This window comes from Artibeus jamaicensis, unplaced genomic scaffold, assembly GCF_021234435.1.
Source record: "Artibeus jamaicensis isolate MK-2021 breed Jamaican fruit bat unplaced genomic scaffold, CSHL_Jam_final scaffold_1031, whole genome shotgun sequence".
NCBI lineage: Eukaryota > Metazoa > Chordata > Mammalia > Chiroptera > Phyllostomidae > Artibeus > Artibeus jamaicensis.
In genome coordinates, this window is record NW_026522026.1 from 6,509,080 (window position 1) to 6,529,376 (window position 20,297).

The 20,297-nt window shown below is 43.0% G+C and overlaps 1 protein-coding gene across 3 annotated transcripts in view; it reads left to right on the forward strand.

Annotated features, from left to right (window-relative positions):
• Positions 1-20,297, forward strand: part of FRAS1 (Fraser extracellular matrix complex subunit 1) — a 420,604-nt gene that overhangs the window by 327,908 nt on the left and 72,399 nt on the right. For all 3 annotated transcript variants that reach the window (XM_037147065.2, XM_053655681.1, XM_053655680.1), the window contains 9 exons: positions 3,942-4,090; positions 4,428-4,590; positions 6,386-6,521; positions 9,835-10,025; positions 11,040-11,193; positions 12,393-12,656; positions 14,357-14,545; positions 16,303-16,422; positions 16,706-16,885. In XM_037147065.2, coding sequence (XP_037002960.2) covers positions 3,942-4,090; positions 4,428-4,590; positions 6,386-6,521; positions 9,835-10,025; positions 11,040-11,193; positions 12,393-12,656; positions 14,357-14,545; positions 16,303-16,422; positions 16,706-16,885 — 1,546 coding nt within the window. The remainder of the gene's footprint in view (positions 1-3,941; positions 4,091-4,427; positions 4,591-6,385; positions 6,522-9,834; positions 10,026-11,039; positions 11,194-12,392; positions 12,657-14,356; positions 14,546-16,302; positions 16,423-16,705; positions 16,886-20,297) is intronic.

A 20,297-nucleotide genomic window follows, 5' to 3' on the forward strand; every position in this document is an offset into this window, starting at 1 on the left:
GATTTGCTTATTAATGGAGCTTTCTTTTACACATTTGCTATGCACTGCAAGTAAACAAGTGGGGGAGGGGTGCAATGGACTTTGTAGTTAGAACAGTTGGGTTTCACTCCAAGCTCACCACTTACTAGCACAGTAACCCTTAGCAAATTCTTTCACTCTCTAGGCTCAGTTTTTTTCATCTGTAATATGTGGAGGATGATATAGGATTCATCTTAAAAAGTTAATAGTGTTTATATGTACCAGCCCAAACTACAATAATTCAAAATATGATACCATCTATAATGATACTGCATAGCACATATCTGAAAATAAATGTAACAAAAGATGTGTAAGTTCTAGGAATAATTAATGTCATGACTGACTATAAAGAAAATCCAAAAGAATCTTGTGACAAAGTATTAGAAATAAAAGGAGAATTTACCAAGAGGCCAGGCAGGAGGTTAACAAAGCAATAGCATTGCTAAACATAAGCAAAAAATAGCAAGTAAATGTAACTAAAAAAGATGATACCACTTGTAATAGTATTAGAAAAATCCTGTCCATTATACAAAATCTAACAAAAACCAGGCAGCACTTCTACAGAGAACATTAAAACACTTCACTGACAGATATTTTAAAAAGTACTAAATAAATTTTGCATTTGCCATAGTCATGAATAAGAAGATTTAGTATCAAAATGATACCAGTTCTCCCACAAAGTGATTTTCTATGCAACTGATAGCCAATCAAAAGTCCACAAGATTTTTTATGGCTCTTGATAAGCTGATTGTATAATACATAAGGAAGCATGAAGGACCAAAATCCTGAAAAAGAATGATGGTGCACAGGAGCTTGTCCTATCAGGTGTCTGGGTTTATTATAAAGCTGACTATTTAAAGCAGTGTAGCACAGGAATATCCTAGAGAGTCCAGAACCGACCCACGTATAGCACCATAATATAAGACAGATACAGCAAGCCAGATCCGTGGAAATAGGAGGAACTATTTAAAACACGGATCTGGCCCTAGCTGGTGTAGCTCAGCAAATAGAGAACAGGCTGTGAACCAAAGGTTCACCAGTTCGATTCCTAGTCAGGACACATGCCTGGGTTGTGGGCCAGGTCCCCACTGGGGGCCACATGAGAGGCAACCACACACTGATGTTTCTCTTCCTCTATTTCTCCCTCCCTTCCCCTCTCTCTACAAATAAAAGAAAATCTTAAAAAAATAAAAATAAAACATGGATCTACACAAAATGAGTATTAGCATGGAAAAACAAAAGGGCTTGTACCGCTTCCTGAGACCCTACACAGATATTAACTCCAGGCAAATCAAGTACATAAATGTCATAAGCAAAACTTTATAATCTTTTTAGGATATAGGGAAAGGAAAAATTTTCTTAAACCAGAATCTAAAAGAGCTAACTCTAAAGAAAAGATTGATACACTTGACTATATTAAAATTAAATGTTTCCCAAAATACACCATAAATACAGAAAACAGAGAAGTTAAAAATTGAACAAAGATATTTGCGACACATATAACCAAAAAGAACGAAGAAAAGATAAAGAATATCTGCAAATCAACAGAAAAAGATAATCTGATAGAAAAATACGTGAGAAATGTTAACAGGAATTTCAGAAGATGAACACACACAGCCAGTAAATCTAAGAGATGGTCAGCTTTTTGTCATTAGGAAAAGCAAAATATGGTGATCTATCATTTTACACCAATTCAATTGGGATAACTTTTAAAATCTGACACCACCAAATGTTGGAGAGGTAATGGGTCTGCAGGAGGCTTTTTACTCTGCTGATGGAACTGTAAGCTGGAATGAACACTTTGGGAAAGAATTTGGCATTGTGAGAATAAATGCCATATACCTTAACCATTTCACCCCTAGATTCCTATCCAAGAGAAACTCACACCAAAAGGATGTGCACAAGAATGTTCATAGCAATATCAGTTGTGATAGTAAAAATATCGAAAATGGTCAAGTGCCCATCACCAGGATAACAGGTACCTTGTAGAACACACTTAGTCTGTGGAATATTAGAGAACACTCCAAATAGGTGAACTGTTGCTACACAAACAATATTGATGGGTCTTAGCAGTCTGCTATTATGTAAAAAGAAAAATAGATCCTATAAGGGGAGAGTCTAACTCCCTTTTCATAAGTATAAAAACAACTAAAATACTTCATAGCACTATGTCAAACTATATTACAAAATTCAAGGAAATGAGTAACAAGATCCAAGGTAATGATAGACTCAGGGACAGGATAAAGGAGAAACACTGGACAAATACTAATTATTTGAGGTTCTAGTCCTTGTGTTGAATCAGTAAGACAATAGATTTATAAATAATAGAGGAAAATGAGAAATGAATTAATACAAAATGAGTAAGGAGGTCTTTAAGTCAGAAAGTTACATGAGAACAAGCTCTAGGTTCATATAAATTTCTGTTCCCACAGTGTCTTAGATTTCCCAAAATAGTAATTTCTTTAAATTATAGCAGCATTTTCAGGGGGGAAAATCTAGCTGATTTCACACTTTTTCAAACCCAGCAGTCATTCGAGAGTTGAAACATTATAATAAGATGTGTCTGACATGAAAAAAAGTATTTCTGCACCAAACTCGCCAATGCAGAATTTAGAAGGTGATTCTAACCAGGAGTCAGGAGTTCTGTCCCTCTGTAGTTTAACACCGTCCTGGAGACAATACTTAGAACTCTCAGCTGTCTTTTAAAAATTCTCTTGCAGGGAGTACTCACAGTAAATGTTAGAAGGCCGTCTTTTGGAAGCCTGCATATTGTATTTGACAACCCATGTGGAAAAATAGAGAAAGTTTCAAAGCATAAATTTAAGGGAAATTTTCTGAAGTTTTGCTATTTTAATGAATTTATGTTTCCTTCCTTGCCGGTGTCAAGTGATTTGAAGAAATATGGGAAGTTCTGGGAATTCCCTTGAGGCTCTGACCAGCCAACTCGAAAAGGCCTCTGGGGCCAGAAATGGGAGCTGGTCACAACCTGCTGCCCCTGCACACGCATCCGTGCTCACATTTCTGACCCAGGACCTCTTCTAACTGCACGGTAGAGCTGTGAACATTGGCATTTGAGAGCACACCGAGCAATGTGGTATTTATCTTCATCATTGCTGCAGCTGAGGGTAAAGTGCCCGTGTTCACATCGAATGCTCTAAAAGATGAATGACTGAGGAAAACGCTCCAAAAACATGCCGCCTACCTTGTAGCTATTTCCAAAAGTATCCTTGAAGAAACAGGAAATTGTTCATTAAGGCATTCAATTTTTGTCCATGTAGAAACACAGAAAGCCAATTTTATTTCCCAAAAAGCAATGGAGAAGGAGAGGGAAATGGTCTTGTAAGTTCTGATAGAATGAAAGTCATAAGATTCCCTAAATTCCACTAAAGATTTTATGTTGAACATTAAAGGGAGTTGTTGGCTGAGCTCAGTAACTTCCATTCTTTCTGTTTTGCAGAATTTCCTTTGTATTATCACTGTATTTTTTATTATAAGGGGATTTTACTCATTTCTGATAAGAAAATCATCCTTGCAAACCCTAGAAGAAGCCTGCAGCCGTGTTTTTAGAAAGGTGACTTGTATCTCTGACCGTGTTTTGTTCTTCACTGGATGCTCGTAATGAATACAAAACCCTGTGTGACTCTTACAGTAACAACAGGGCTTCGCTCTGTCATCTGCCACTCACTGAAAGTGAATTTCCCCACTATTATCTTAAGCTACTCTTGAAAAAAGAGATTATCAAAGAGGCATTTTTTTAGGAGGAATAACTACTGGGATTTTCAGGCAGTGTGAAATGGTGTTGCTTTGTCACAAAGTGGAAAGAGATTTTTTCCCAATTAGCAAAGAAGAAAGTGCTTTAACTACTGGAAGTGTTTATTTCTGCAAATGTGCATTCATGTATCACCTCATGTTTGCCTGATCAGGATGACTCTTCCCCCGACGCAGAGCTCTGGATTCAGTTACGATCTCTGCCCATGTATGGTACTCTTTTAAGAACCTCAGGACCTGAAGTGGAAGAAATCTCAGAGGTCTCCAATTTCACGATGGAAGACATCAACAACAAGAAAATTAGGCATGTAACCACTTTGTATTACTCGACAGAATTTTTTTTAATGTATTAAAATAATTAACCTTGACTTTGGGTGGTGAACACACAATACAATATACAGGTGATGCATTATAGAACTGTACAGGTAAAACCCATATAATTTTATGAACCATTGTCACCGCAATAAATTCAATAATTTTTTAGAAGATTTGGAACAAAATTTTTTCAAAAGTTAACAACTCACCAGTGTCTCCCTTGAAAGATTATATTGCTTCTGGCCCCATTTTTAAACAAAGGTGCAGTCATCTACTTGGCTTCTCAATGTAGATAATTCATTTGATTCTTCTCTTGGCCTCTGTAGGTACTCAGCTGTGTTTGAGACCGATGGTCAGCTGGTTACTGACAGCTTCCGTTTCTCTGTGTCTGATATGGACCACAACCGTCTGGACCACCAGACGTTCACCATCCTGATCGCTCCTGTCAAGAACCCACCTCCTGTCATTGCTTTTGCCGACCTTATCACGGTAAACAACCCTCAGGCCAATAAGCAGCAAGAGCTATCCTTTATTCATGGTGCCACAGAGAGCTAGAATCTGTGGCACTATGAACAAAGGGTCTCTTTCTAAATTGGCTGCCAGGTCCTTCCCCCAAAGTATCAAGGCAATAGTATCAAGATATGCATTATTTCAATCATGAGTTTTTCAAAAAGTAAGAAAATAATTACATAGAGGAAACCAAAGTATACCTACATTGTTTTGTTAGTCAGTAAATAGTATGAGCCCGACATAAATGCTGGATGTGTGTAGTACTGGGAGCGCACAGAGGAAGCTGATGAAACCAAAGGAAAACAATGGGTGATCAGGATGCTTCTGTGATAAGCCAGATATGTCAGAAGTAGTTGGTGCCTCTTCTACACAAAAAATTAAGGCTAACTTAAAGTTAAATAGTGCCTTGAGATATGTGGTAATGATAATTGAAGTATATTAAGAGTAATAAAATCCTCTTTTCTATATTATGTCAACTAAAAAAAAGGAAATGGAGTTCATAATCTAATGTTTGCAGCAACTAAAACATGGGAATATGGACAGTGTCCCCCAAGTCACTTCCTAAGTCAAGTTGATATTGATCGCTGTAAACAATGTTGACAGTTCCTCGGAGTAGGGAAGTGGAGGCGGTGGGCAGCTCCATAATGAACCCTGATCCTGAAGTTACCCAGATCTGAGTTCACGTGACAGCTCTGTTACGTAATAGTTAAGTGACCTCGGACCAATTATGTATTCTTTCTTAGCCTCAATTTCCTCATCTTTAAAATGTTAGTAATTCCAGAAGATCGCTCTGATGATTAACAAAATAGCATTTAAAAAAACAAGTACAGTATTGGCACACTGTAGGAATTCCATAAAAGTTCATTCATTTTCCTTACCCTGCTCTCTCTCTATACCATAGTGCCAAAAACTCAGGAGTTTTTCTGGTTTCATTGAGCAACTGAAAATGAACAAAATGGAGTTGTTTGTAAATGACTCTGATATTCTGCTCATTTTCCTATTTCTGCACCTTGGGGCTGCCATTTGGACCTTCCCCATTCCCAAAGCAAGGGTGACCTTCCACTTCGTAACCTATCAGTCTTCCTACATGCAGCCGAGAGTTCTTCAAAGTGAAAGGCCTGGGTCGAATCCAGAAGTGTAGCAAAAAACACCAGTTTGCAGTTGCAGAGTTAGCATGCTAAACAGGGCCCTAAAGGAGAAAGGTACTGCCAGCAACCACTTTTACTTATACTGATTTATCTTCCTCCTTGACATTAAGATAAGCACTAGCTTTCAGGTATGCTGAGCCCTTTCCTTCTGCACACCTATAAATGTACACTGTACAGGAATAAATGGGACTTTTATTCTGCGTGGGAACACCTATAGGACAGTTGCCCTCACGGTGTCCGAGGGAGGACTGCATGATCATTGTCTGGCTGCGGGCCCCTGAATGTTGATATGGAAGGAAGGCAGCCATCCTGTCATGCAGTCATGCCGAGGTGAGTGATTAGAATGGGCCAGAGCTGCTTTATAACCAGATCCATCATTGAAGGAAGCACGACTTTGAAGGGAAACACAGAAGTCATCGTGCCTGAGTGTCGCTTTGAGAGGCACTGAAAGATTGCCCGACTTCACCGGCATGCTCATTCCTCATCTCGTCTGTAGAGGATCTGCCTCCTCAAAGAAGTGAAATTGGTGCCAGAAGGTCACCCCAGGCGGCACTTTGCAATTCAGTTCTTTTTACCGCAGTTATGTGCAATCGCCCAAGGACCCTCTGCATTCTTTTCTTTCTCAGGTGGACGAGGGGGGGAGAACTCCGCTCTCATTTCACCATTTCTTTGCTGCTGATGATCATGACAACCTCCCGGGAGATGCCGTCATTAGACTAAGTGCTCTGCCCATGTTCGGATGCATTGAGAACACAGGCACAGGTACCCACAGGGGCATTGCTCAGAATTCTTTCACACCTGAAAAGCAGGGAGGGTGGAGGGGGCTTGCTAACCCCGAACTAAAGAGGAACGGGACCATTTCAAAGAGATGGAAGGAAGGAAGGAAGGTTTCATCCACTCAACAGAAAGTTGCTGAGCATTTTCCATGTGCCAGGAACTTTTTTAAGCACTAGGGAAGCATCAGTGAACAAAACAGAGAGGAACCACTACCTTCATGGTTCCCTAGATCCTCGGGGGGGCAGTCAGATAAGAAACCTCACAAGTGAGAAAATTGTGTGCGATGTTAGGAGGTAAATCAATGTTATGGGGAAAATAGAGCAAGGCACCAGCAGTGGAGATGGAAGGCCTTGTGGATTACACTCAGAATTGGGTGTCAAAGAAATAAAAATCTCTGTCCTTTTATTGTGAGGCAGCTGCAGTTTAGCTGAAGCATAGCTTCTGTCATGGCTCTTTCTAAAGATATGACATGAATTGAAATGCATGCTTGTCCCTCTGCAATCCTGTTCTCAACATCCCTCCCCTCCTACCATCTGCCCTGGAGACACTTCCCTCAGTGGTTAGCACAGCAAAGGAGAAGCGAGGTGTGTCCCATCCCCAGGCACCCTGGGACCGTGGTGACTGGCAGTTGAGACAGCTCATGGCAGGTTACAGTGCTGCTGCCTCTGCAGTGAGATTCCTGAATGTCAGCGCTTGGCTTTCACTGGAGTGCAGCCAGAAGCTCCCACAGAGAGGCCATTGACTGAAGGTTCTGTGGCCAGCATGGTGCCTGAGGTTCGAGCCTGGCTACCAGAAACTCACTTAGTGGTCATGGTTTCCTGTAGAAAACCGTGGGTCTTTTCCTCATCTTTCCTCTCAGTATGTGCGCTTAGACTTGTTTATCACTGAATTCGATTTATCTCCACACATCTTTATTCAGAGACAATGGGTGAATAAAACAGCCCCTGCCCCAAGTGGGAGGCGGAAATGAAGGCTGATCAATTATACAATACATAAAATGCCAGGACAGGGAAAGAAGCACAACACTGAGAAGATATATAGGATAAAACAATTACTTTTGCCTGGGAAGGCAGGAAAAGTCTGAGGAGGTGACTCTTGAGTTGGAACTTGGAGGGTTAGTGGGCAGAGGGAAAGGGGCATTTCTCACAGAGGGATGAGCATGGGCAAAGGGCGGGGGGCCAGCAAGGGATGGATGCCCTGGACTTGTCCTCTCTCCAGATGGTTTCTTATGAAGCCTTCCTCACAGGGTTTTCCATTAACCTGGAACGCACACAGAGGAGTACTTCACTGGTCCAGCAGTCAGCCTCTAAAAATGGTTCTCCAACTTTGCTGTCCTTAAGACCCACAGGGAGGGCTGGTGAAAACACAGTGTCCTGGGCAGCACACCAGCGGTCCTGCTGGAGAGGCTTGTGAGGCCCGGGTGTCTGCACTTCTCCCTGGCTCACAGGCAAAACCAGTGATGCTGGTCCTAGGACCACGCTTGGAAAATGGCTGCCCTTTGTTAGCACGAACCTGAAAGTAAGGACGAGACGATCAGGGCAGCAAACTGTTGTCCAAGGCACATCATGTAACGACTCCACATTTTGCTCCATGGGTATTAGGAACTGAATCTGTTTTATGTCTGTGAAATTAGCTATCTAGCTTTCAAATACAGCTGGTCACAAGAATGTCTTTTTTAAAGGCATTAGAAGGAGCAACCTAAACTTTTTACTAACAAGACTGAATGGAACAGAATAATTATATTGTTACATACAAAATCTAACAGTTAGGTCACCTCTAGGGCATCACTGTGTTCCAGTGTAATGGAGTAATAGATGTTCACGATGACATGACAGCCAGCACGCACTGAGAACTTTGTAGTGTGCATGCGGCCTGTTCCTTTTAAGAAAGAATGGAAGCACATAAGAATGATTTACGTGAAAAAAAAAAGTGTGATTTAAAAATTGGAGGGACTGATAATAAAAGCTGCAGTGAAGGATTCGCTTGTTGAATGGCTTGTTTTCCAATGACAGAAAATGTCACTATTCTATTTGAGTACATTTTTAGGCCTTATTTACTTTGTGCTATTTATGACCCAAATAAAGAAGCCACATTTCTCACATTAATAGTGATCAATGAAAAGAGAGAAAATAAGAACTTAAAAGAATTATAGGAGTTTCTCGTGGAAACCCTGAACTGTATATCATAGAAATTAGACTCCTACATGCTTCTGGTGATAAGAGATATCAAATTTGAGGGAATAAAATTTAAGAAAATTCATGTCATTGAAGAAAAAAATATTTGTTTTGAGTTCTTGATTCAAACAAATTATAAATGAAACTTCATTTCCTAGTTTTTCTGTTGGGAGGTAAAAAAAAATGACACTGTCTACAATTCAGGAAGTCAGTGGCCTTTTAATATGTGACCTGATTGTTGCAAAGGACTGTGGAAGGGGAAAGAGAAAGCCTTGCTAATTTCAGATCTTCTATCGATACTTTTTTTTTGTTGCTGTGTCCAGAGAATATTTGAAGACATGGGGGTTTTTTTCCTCTTTTTTTTTAACAAGAAAATGTGATAATTTTAAATCAGTCAATTACAGAGACTCAGACCAAGTAAGAGGCAAGTCATCCATTATGTAGAAAGTGCTTATTCTTCCCCTTGGCCTTCTACAGCCATTGGGGTTGGGGGGAAAGGAAAAGTTAACTAGAGACAGCACTTCCTGTGGAGCTCTGAACGGCGCTCGAACATCCCAGTAGTCCTGGGGGACCATCCCATGGACTGAGCTCTGACTCCCGCCGAGGTGCCCTCGAGGAACTGAGAGATCAAACGAGACATTGCTCAAGGAGATGTTCCTTACATAAAATGGTATACAGTTAACCTCTTCTTATGTAGAGAAAGAGGGTTCCTCTTGCAGGATATGCCAAGTAGAATGATCTTGAAATGGACTAAAGCTTAAGGTAGAACCTTTGCTATTGCATCATTACTTGCCCCGGCACTTATTTTATGAAAGATTTCTAACAAAATAACCACTAATTCTGTGTATATAAAAAATAGCAACCTTCTGAGTGTTTTCGTGCATATTATCTCGATTTATTCCCCAGGGAAACAGTAGGGCAAGTATATCCATTTATAGATGAGAAACAGTGGGGAACCTGGGATCCAACCCCAAGTCTTCTGAGCCCTGGTCTTCTGCTCCATCCCCTCCCCCACCTTCATCCTTAGACATGCTTGCACCTTTTATTAATGATGTCATGTTTTCTAGTTCATCCTAGTAAGCATGATGGATCAAAGTCAAAGTTCTCTCTTGATGTTGATGCAGGAGATCGTTTTGGCCCTGGAACTACCAGTGACCTAGAAGCATCATTTCCAATTCAAGATGTCCTGGAAAACTACATTTACTACTTTCAGAGTGTTCATGAAAGCATTGAGCCAACCCATGATATTTTTAGTTTTTATGTGAGTGATGGAAATAGTCGTTCAGAAATCCACAGCATCAATATCACCATCGAGGTAAAGACTTTGGAAGTTGGAGGAGTTGGGCTTTTGATCATAATCTCCCACCATGAAATAGCTTTACATAAACTCAAAAGCAAAGAAGGCTGAATTTGACTTTCAGTGTTAGAGGCTAATGTGAAAAAATAACCCTAACCTACAGGAAATTTGTAAAATTAAGACTGGCATTTAGGGATGATCTGACTGGGAAATCTAAACTTTCATTTCAGGGTAAAATCTATTCCTTCTGTGTGAAAACAGTTTGTGAGGGTCAGACGGGGAAACCTTTCCAATCCCGATTTAGATGAAAGCTAACATATACCAATTTTCCCTGAAATTATTGTGTGTGATGCTAAGCCATAATTACCTTTTCTTAAATTCTTAATGCATTTTATTCATTAAATTATAGCACCAAAGAAATGTGTTCCTTGATGCTGTATTTATTCTCATTGGAGCAACTGCAGAGGCTTGCTCTACCACCCCACAGAAAAAAAGAGATAAAAGATAAAGCTCAGAATGGAATACTCTCTGCCTTGAGAAAACAAACCATTTGGTGTCCTCGGCACCCTCCAGGAACAGTGATGAGGTGGCACTGGCATAAGGGCAGGAACACAACTTGAAAAACCCACACTTTCAAGTGTGTTATCTTCCCACAGACAGTGTGATATGCTTAGGGTTTTTAAAGACAGTTCTGATTTCAAGTAGTGTGCCCTTTGATCCCCCCAAATCGGGTTGTCCTTTTCTAGCCACACACCTGTATTTTCGGCCTGGTAAATATGATCATTGTACCTATGGAAAAGATCTGAGAAGATCCGTGTAGAATGTCCACCCATTTCTTTTCAGGGGAACATTTTGTTTGTGTGACTTGCTCTCCTTTGAAACCATTTTGATTGGGAATTAAAGATGGTGCCACATTACATGGTATTTTGATAGCGAAAGTTGAGGCACCAATATTACTTTCCCTGAATAATGTGCATTTTTCTTTCTTAAACCAGTATCTGTGCGAGACTTAGTATTTTATGCTTTAATCAGAGCAAGAACGATGAGCCCCCCAGGATGACTTTGTGGCCCCTCCGTGTGCAGCTGAGCTCGGGAGTGGTGATAAGCAATTTTTCTTTGAGCCTGCAAGACCTGGACACGCCAGATAATGAGCTGATTTTTGTATTGACCAAAAAGCCTGACCACGGTAGGACGCAACTGCTATATAAACTTTCTTAATTGAGGTGCCCTATGGGTTCTTAGAATAAACACATAAATTTCAGCCTATTATTCCTCTGCCTTGCCTCTATATCACTCATTCTTTGCATCAAAGTACAAATCAAATTCACAGCTAGCTGACCTTCTTTGGGCTCACAGCAGACACCATTTACTCTAGAAGCCTGAATCCTAGGCGATTGGTCTTTCTGAGATTCAATTTCAGCTGTTTTCTCACTTTTCTATGCAACCTCAGGCAAAGTAGGTTTCAGAGTCTACATATTCTCTTCTCAGAGAGAGCATCATAGCTTGGTAATCCAGGGCCATTTTATGCAAGGAAGAGCTGTGTTATTAATTGCAAAAGGTGTTCACTTCAGTTTTACAGGCATGGTAGACATCTTAATGAGCTTGTCCCTTTTGCAGAAAAATCACTTTTCCTGATTAAACTAGAGGTAAAATCCACCATGGGAATCTTCTACCTACTTCTTTTCTCAGTGCCAACCCCCTGGTATTAACTCAAGCTGGAGTTTTCGTCTCCCAAGGGTCCATCCTTTACACCTGTTAGTCTCTTAGAGATGAAATTGTTGTTGTTGATGGAGAGTTAATTGAAGAGGCTGCCAGTCACTGCCTTTTAACTTTCCCTCAATCATTTTCACTTTCTTTAATGAAGCACTTTAACTGTCCCATTGTGGTACACATGGCCCTTGAAAACAGAAAGTTACGTCTCCACCCGAAGATGCTTAATGTCTTTCTGAATTTAAAAGGAATTCAAAACATATCCTTATTTCCTGTCCCCAGATACCCTAGGAGGAAGACAGCGAGTGAAGAGTGCTGTTTTCACTTTGCAGAAGGGAAAAATAAGGTTTAGATAATGAAATGTGTTTGAATTCATGGAGTGGGATTTGATTTCTAAGCCATGATATTACCACATCGATCTGTGTCTCTAAGAGATTTTTAACTAGGAAAAGTGGAACTTTATCTTCTTTATTTGGCAATGAGGCTGCAGGGCAGCACCCTGTGCTTATTTTTAAAATACCAAGTTGTCAGTCATTTATGTGCATGTGTCACCAGGAGCCACTGAGGTGCTTGACATTCTGCCCAGGCTCATACTGGTCAGCGAAATCAGACAATGTTTTGAGGCCATATACGTTCTACCATTGTTTCTTTGTTTTTCTTTACTTCCTTCCCCAGGTCATCTACTCCAGAGGCAAACTGCTTCTGAGCTTCTGGAGAATGGGAGGATTTTAGACCAGGGCTCCTCTTTCACCTACCAGGACATCCTGGGCGGGCTGGTCGGATACATGCCTGGTGGTCCCGGTGTGGCAGTGGATGAGTTCCAGTTCTCTCTCACTGATGGACTCCACATGGATGCGGGGAGGATGGAGATACACATAGAGCTGCCTACGGGTGAAGCTCCCCGGTTGGCTGTTAACCGAAGCCTGCAGCTCTCAGCAGGTACCAAAGGACTGGAAGAAGGTGGCTGTGGCCCCTGGTCGGTGCGCAGTGCTTCCTTCCACTTTAGCTCTGTTGGGAGGGTATGGAGTTAAGCATTCAGAACTCAGGGGGGCTGGAGCTGGCAAGAACTGTTGTTTCAGGGACACTAAATGTAGTGAGTGACAAATGTGAATGTCTGAAAGTCTTTGGACCAGGTTCCTATGTCTGTGAATTTGAGAAAAGATTGAGAAGAGGTTATAGCATTTCCAGGGTCAGACATTGCCACTACCCAACAACTCCACACAGAAACAACAGCAAAAGGAATCCAGCCAGATTTTCAACATGCCCAGTTTTTTTTAAAAAGCTTGCTGAGGCAGTTTAGTCATGCACTAGGAGAGATTATGCAAATAACGGAGAATCCTTCAATGTGGTATTCTAGGGTCTAACAGCCACTATCTTGCTTTGCATTAGCTGCACTGACCATGTGTGCCATGTGTCCATAGGTGTTAATTAGAGACTTGGCCTTTTGACCACAGAGCATCCACATCCCACTGCAGTTCTGTTGGACTGTCCCTCCTTAGTTTCACACGTAGTTTGTGGTGAAAATATATAGTATAATAGTATATGAAAATTTGGAGATTCCCAAAGGCCCCAAGTGTTAGGTCTGGCTTTTACCTTTGCCCTGCTTACAAGCAATTAAGTCAGCTTGCTGCTGTTTCCTGGATGCTAGTGGAAGACGCAAGATGCCTGGGTCCGGGACAAAGTACTTTGCTGCTCACAGCACGGCAGGCAGCATTGCCATCAGCACCTTTGCTTTGGTTCTCTCAGCCCTCCAGACCTCCTGGGGGTGGTACAGAGGGCCCAACTGCATGTGAGAGGTGTGCACTGCATGTGAGAGGAACCCTGAACTCAGGGAACTCCCTGATCTTTGGCCTAGAGGAAGTTATCACCCCATCCCTGAGAATGTCCTGGGTGACAGGTGGTCAGGCCTTGCGGCCTGAGCGTTACCCAGCAAGAACATTCAGGGACACTCAGGGTCCGTGGTGAGTTGTCTCTCCAAACACCAGGATGACTAGGACCTACTGTAGCAGAATTTACTATTTTTAATTGATAAGGTGGCTGGACAGAAAAGCAAGGGGCGAGTCCCTGAAAAGAGGTGTTTGCCAGTAGCCCGTGCTGTGCCCCTGTCCCCAGCAGGTGTGCAGCTGGGCAGGGCCTGCCACACAGGTCCCCCTCTCTGTACTCCTCACCGTGTCTGGAGGCACAGTGAGTTTGATTATTAGGTCTGAGATGGCAACCAATTATGTTTGTGAGTTTATATGAAGCAATTTTTTTTATGATTTGGGGATCCTCAAGACAGTAAATAAATTAGGTCCAAGCAGATTTATCATAAGTCTAGGAGTGGTTTACCTCACAGAACAGGGAGCTGTTATGTGGATTTAGGTGCCGACTGACGGGTTGTGGGACAGTGAGAGAGGGAGAACAGATCTGTGGAGAAGAGGTGCCCAGATCTAAACCCAAGGGACGATTAGCCAGTTGGGAGGTTGGGACTATTTCACTTGGGGAAATTAACATTTTTCAGCTGGAAACAGAAGGCTAAGCACCTGGTACTTACTCACCCAGAGAATGTGTGACAATTTACTCTGCAGTCTCCTGAAATGATTTGACATCCTATTCAAAGGCAATGAGGGAAATGACCTACATCTCTCATTGCCTTCCAGGGTCTACTGCACGCGTCACAGAACAGCACTTGAAAGTGACGGACCCGGACTCAGAGGAAAGTGAGGTGACGTACATCGTGAAGGAAGATCCTAGAGCAGGGCGCCTGCAGGTGGCGCGGCGTGGCAGCCTGGAGCAAATCTCCGTCAGAGGCCCCATCCGAAGTTTCACCCAGGCTGACATCAGCCAAGGTCAGCCAGTTCTCCTCCGCCTCACCAGCTCCACCCACAAGAGCGAAGTGGGAGTTAAATGTCTGGTCGCCTATGGCAGCACATACTCTTTGTTTTGAATAAGAGCTGAGTTATAACTTCATTTCTTCTTTCTTGTCTCCTCAGTCTTTTTTTTTATTTAATTATTTTTCAAGTACAGTTTTCTGTCTTTTACTCCCATCCCAGCCCACCCCCCCCCCCCCGTGCTCCCCACCTCCCTCCCATTTCCACCCCCCTTAGTTGTTGTCCATGTGTCCTTTATACTAGTTCCTCTAAATCCTTCCCCTTTTCCCCCAGAAATTTCCTCCCCTGTCCCCTCTGGTCGCTATCCCCCCTGTTCTCTATTTCAGTGTCTTTGTTTTTATTTTGCTTGCTTGTTTCTTTTGTTGTTTAGATTCCTGTTAAAGGTGAGATCATATGGTATTTATTTATTTATTTATATTGTTGTTCCAGTACAGTTGTCTCCATTTTCCGCCTACCCCAGCCATCCCCACTGCCCACCCTTTATCCTGTCCCTCTTTGGTTTCGTCCATGTCTTTCTTTGACATAGCACTGATAAAATTTAGGGCTATTGCAGAGGGGGGAAAATGTTTTGACTTGCTGTGATGCTAAGAAGTGTGCGAGAGAGAGGAAAAGGGAAAAGGAGTGAATTAGGATGGATTTAGGTGAAAATTTTGCCTGCCTGAGGTGAACAATTTATATCTCTTTTCAGCTCCCCCAAAGAGCGCAAGTTAATGAACTAAGCAAAATGGAAGGGCATAAATTGGAGCTGCCTGGGGGAGATTACATAGCTCATCCCTCCTCCAGGAAATGCTGATGTAATGTAAAAGCATAAATGTTAACTGCTACATAGTCACCGTACAGTGCATTCAGGGGTAGAAAAGGGGCAAGTTACACATGGTGGGGGGAGTAATCCAACATCATGTGAGGGTGTACAATTCCACTTAAAGGTGCAAATATGCCCCCGAGGTGCAGAAATAAGGGTCCTGTTCAAGAATGAACATGGCTAATTCTCATTGCCCCTGTCTGTACTTTAATTAAGGGGACAGAATAAGCAATGGGTTAGTAAGTCTTTGATTATTTCTTACATCAGTGTTTTTTCCTAAAAAATGAGACCAAGCACCTCTTCTTAGAAGTCTGGTCGTACTTACATCCCTAGGTACTAGAAGCAGCACTGCGGGCTCACAGCAACCTAGCGTACTGCACGTCTCCCTGGGGTCCTTCTGACTTCTAAGTAGAGTTGACTTGCTCTGTTTATCTATTTATTCTTTGGTTGGTTATTTCTCATGTTGTTCCAAAAATGATTTAAGGCTGTTTTGGGAATTGGAAGTGGTGCTTTCTGGGAGAACGCGGGCCACAGCACTGCACCCCTTGTTTCGGGATATGGATCTATTCGAGGGTCACACCAGTGACGTGAGTGCGGTCACCGCACATTTTCCACGTGAACAACTTTGCTGATCTACTGATTCATGTGACTTTCTCCAGCTCTTCCCCAACAGCTGAGACTCAGCCCTAAGCAATGCTGTTCAGGGTGATTTTAATCTAGAGGTGTTTATGAGGAAGTTCATAGTGGGAGAGGAAAGGAGGAAATGAAAACTTTAGATTAAAATGTCAAAAGCAATGTCAAAGTGAGGAAGGTGTTAATTGATTCCTTGGTGTGGATAGCAATCGAATTTCCACCTCGCACTTCAGAAACAAAATCAGTAGCAAATCTTGATTTGTTGTTGTTCTTTTTACAGGCCAAGTAGAATACAGTCACAGAAAAGGAGAATCTGGTGGGAACTTTGTTTTTAAATTTGATGTGGTTGATGGAGAAGGCAACAGGTTGATCAACCAGTCATTTTCCATCAGTGTTTTAGGTAAGGGGGCACTGGGTTTCTAACAGTACATCAGCAGTTCTGAGGTTAAATAGTCTATACTGTGAATACCTGGAGGCTGATCCTTTCCTTTTCTCAACTGGTAAGGAAATCTGGAATCACAGCCTTGATGTCTGGTACCCTGGCTCCCTGGGGCACTCTCTCTCCATCTGTCTGAGGCACAGGTCTAAGGGCTATTCTGATCTTACCTGTGGGTACCAGGTCTAGAATTGAAAAAAGGAGACTGGAATATCCCATTTCAAATCACTACTTCTAATATTTTCAGAGGACAAATCCCCACCAGTCATCAGCACCAATAAAGGGCTTGTCTTGGACGAAAACTCAGTGAAGAAAATCACCACTCTGCAGCTCTCTGCCACTGACCAGGAGAGCGGGCCTGCAGAACTGACTTACAGAATCACCAGACAGCCCCAGCTGGGCCACCTGGAGCACACAGCATCGCCGGGTAAGCCTATTACTCTTGCTTCATCAAACCAAAAACTGGGCATTTGGTAAGTGTAAGGGGGCAGCCACAGAATGTGTACATGTACACCTAGAATCCACCTTTATTGGTATTTATTGTCTGCATCACTGATTCTGACTATTACATATGGCCTTACGTTACACTTCGCACACAGTAGATGCTCAATCATAACTTGCTGAAAGTTGAATAAAAATGTACAGTTTTATATAAGCGATCTTGTCTCCATAATTATATTGTCAGTTTCTGCAGGGCAAACACTGTACCCTGTTCTTCTTTTAAAGTATTTGAGCACCAGGCATAGTGTAATGCACTGTGCTTAACAGTTTAATCCAGCAAAGAGCAAGTGAACACATGTATTGAGCAAAACTCTAGTGTAGCTGCTGCTGGGGAAAGTAAAAAAAGATAAATAAAATACAATTTTGCCCTTCCAGAGTTTTCTACTGGGTGAGATAAGGAACCTCTTTCCTGCAGATAACCATAACTCAGGGAAGATGATGGCAGGAGTGCTAAGAACTGTGGAAAGCTGGTGTCATAAGAGTTCAGAAGTGGGCGAGGCTGCATCTGCTGGGAAGGTGCCTGGTGGAGGCATTTACAAGTGCCCTTGGAAGACAGAGTCTGGGCAGACAGAAATGGTATTATTTCCAGAGATGGGAACAGCATGTGGGCACATTTTTCTAAAAAAATGACTGGGCTAGTTTAGCTAAAGCATATATTCTAAAAATAGAAATAGATAGGGCTCCTGGGGAAATGGACATTTTATAGAGGGTTTTTAAGGCTTAGATAAGTAATTTCTATTTACTTCAATAGGCAGTCCCTGCAGAATTTGGAGGAGGGAAAGGAAGTGAAATTCACCTAGTGCCCACCAGGATGAACCAAAAGAAGGAGAGACGAGGCAGTGACAGTGTGTAGGAAGTTTCACATTTGGCCAGATGGGAGCTAGTGAGGCTTCACCCAGGGGGGCGATAGTAGGTGCAGTAAGGGGAGAGTAATGTAGGAGATCATACCCGGTACCTAGTGAGTATTCAATGAACAATAGCTGCTTGTAGGAAGGAGGGATGGCAGGACGGAATTCCAGGAAGAGAACTATAGAACTTGGCAGTTAGAAGGGAGGTGAAGGACAAGAGATACTTGCTGAATAAACAATCTAAAGGTAGAATTGTCTCTATTTCCTGCATCATGTAGGCAGTGATAACTTGCAGGAGACTTAGATCTTCATTGCTTTTCTTTGGAGGTTAGGTTACAGAGACTTCATCCAAACAGGAAAATAGCGAAACAGGGGAATTACTTTCCCTGATGGTACTAACCTTGTAATGCAGGGAGCCAGACAGTAAGCAAACAAGCAAGCAAATACATCATATATCAAAAAAGAAAAAACAGCATATATCACTGATGATGAGTGCGGGGGAGAAATAAGGGCATTGGCAGGGTGCACAGGGGGCACCGGGTAAGGGGGGGCCTCCCTAATAATACAATGACATTTGAGCACAGATCTAAAGAAAGCAAGGGGACCAGCCAAACTGATAGATAAGGAAAGAGCAATCCAGAAGGAGGGATGAGCGAGGGTCACATCCAGAGGCAGGATCAGCCAGGCACACCAGAGTCAGCAAGGAGACCGCCTGTGGCAGAGCAGAGGGAGAGGGTGGTGGGAGATGAGTTCCAGAGGTGGAAGGTGGTGGGGAGGTGGAGGTGAGGAGGGCAGACCATGTCAGGTCCACAGTGATGCTAGAGGAAGGAGTGTTCTGTGCCTGCAGTAGGAGGGTGGGAGGAGGGATGGACAGATTGGCCAGAACCCTTATGCAAATGAAAGCCGGTGGCCTACCCTTTTGTCCCCCAGTTCCCAGGAGAAGTATGCGGATCAGCACTCTCAAGACCTTGGCTGCATGAGATATTTAATAACTAATTCATGAGCTAATTGCTTCTGCCAGGATTCTGTCAGGTTGCTGATTGTATCTGTCCAAAGATGAAAGGGCAGACTCTTGGCTGTTGTGTTGGGCAACTGCATGCACGCCACACAGGGCTTTCAAGGGAGTTGAGCCTGCGTGCTGCTAAATCACAGCCCTGGCTCTTCTCTGACCCCAGGCTGTGTTGAGTCCCCTGTGAGGCTGCTCCAAATTCGCCTTTTCTGTGTTTACAGCCTCAGCATCACTAGGCTTAAATTCTGTCTGCCAAGATCAAACCAGTGCTGTTTAGAGAGCAACCCCTAGATGAACACACTTCTCCTTCCACTTGGGAAAGTGCCCCCCCAAAATAGGGGGGTGGCTCTCTCTACCTGGGACCCTTTCTTCACCTGCTCTTTTCCTCCAGATTTGACTTCTTAATCCATGCAGTCTCCCGTGCCCACCAGTTTTTCTCAGTTCACCTGTTTCTAGTAACTCTTAGGTAGACCAGATACAGGGTATAGTCCCCTCCTTGTTATTCTTGGGGACCCCTTCCCATTGCTAATAGGGCAGGAATCCTACACTGAGTCCTTTCTGTAGCATTTCTTCATCATCCTCTACTTCCTAGTCTCCCTAAGTGAGAATATTTTCATGCATTTGATTCTTTTTAAATGTCCAAGGTCTTCTTTTCAGAGGAAGTCCATGTTGATGACTCATTGCTTCCTCTTAAGGCAACTGGCCACAGCTGGAAGAGCAGCAGCCACTCAGCCCATTTGTCTCAGTGGGTGATGATGCTCTGCCGGGAGATGGGGTTGTGCTGGGCCTGGTCTTTCTGGGAAGAACACAGTGTCTGTCGGGCAGGCCCTGAGCTACTTTGGAAGAGATGCCTCTTTGGAAGAGACGCCTCTTCCAATGATCTTTTGCCACCAGTGTCTGCAGACATCTTCTTGATGGTTCACTGGGAAGGGAACTTATTTTCACGCTGTCTTTCTTGGTCAGCCAGTGGTAATTGGTTGTTCTATTTAGACAGACAGATAGACAGGGGTCTGTGAAGATCCTCTTTTTGCCCCTGGGGAGATGTAGCAGCCGCCTGCCCATCCACAGTGTGTGGAAGGCAGACACCATGAGCCTCCTTCCCCCGTGGAGTCTAGTCCCGCAAGTGCTCGTTTCAAGGATGAGGTGGCCACCCCCTCATCTCAGGGGCCAGAAAGATTCTCTTTTTCTTAGTAAATCAGAGGAAGGAACTAAATTATTAGGACAGAAGCTTAGCTGTTGGGATAAAGAGGCTTCAAAATACAGTGCCTGAAACAAGACGTTTTACCTTCCTTCGCAGAAAAATTAAGAGACAGGTGGCCCACACAGCCTGGTGGCCCCAACACATGGCTCCCACTTCTGGCCTAAGAACTACTGTAGTTGCTGTCACCCCCAGCGAGCAGCCAGGGAGAAAGAGCGGGGAGCCCCCATCCATATCCTTCCAGGAGTGCTACTAGAAGAACACGCGTCACTTTGGTCATATC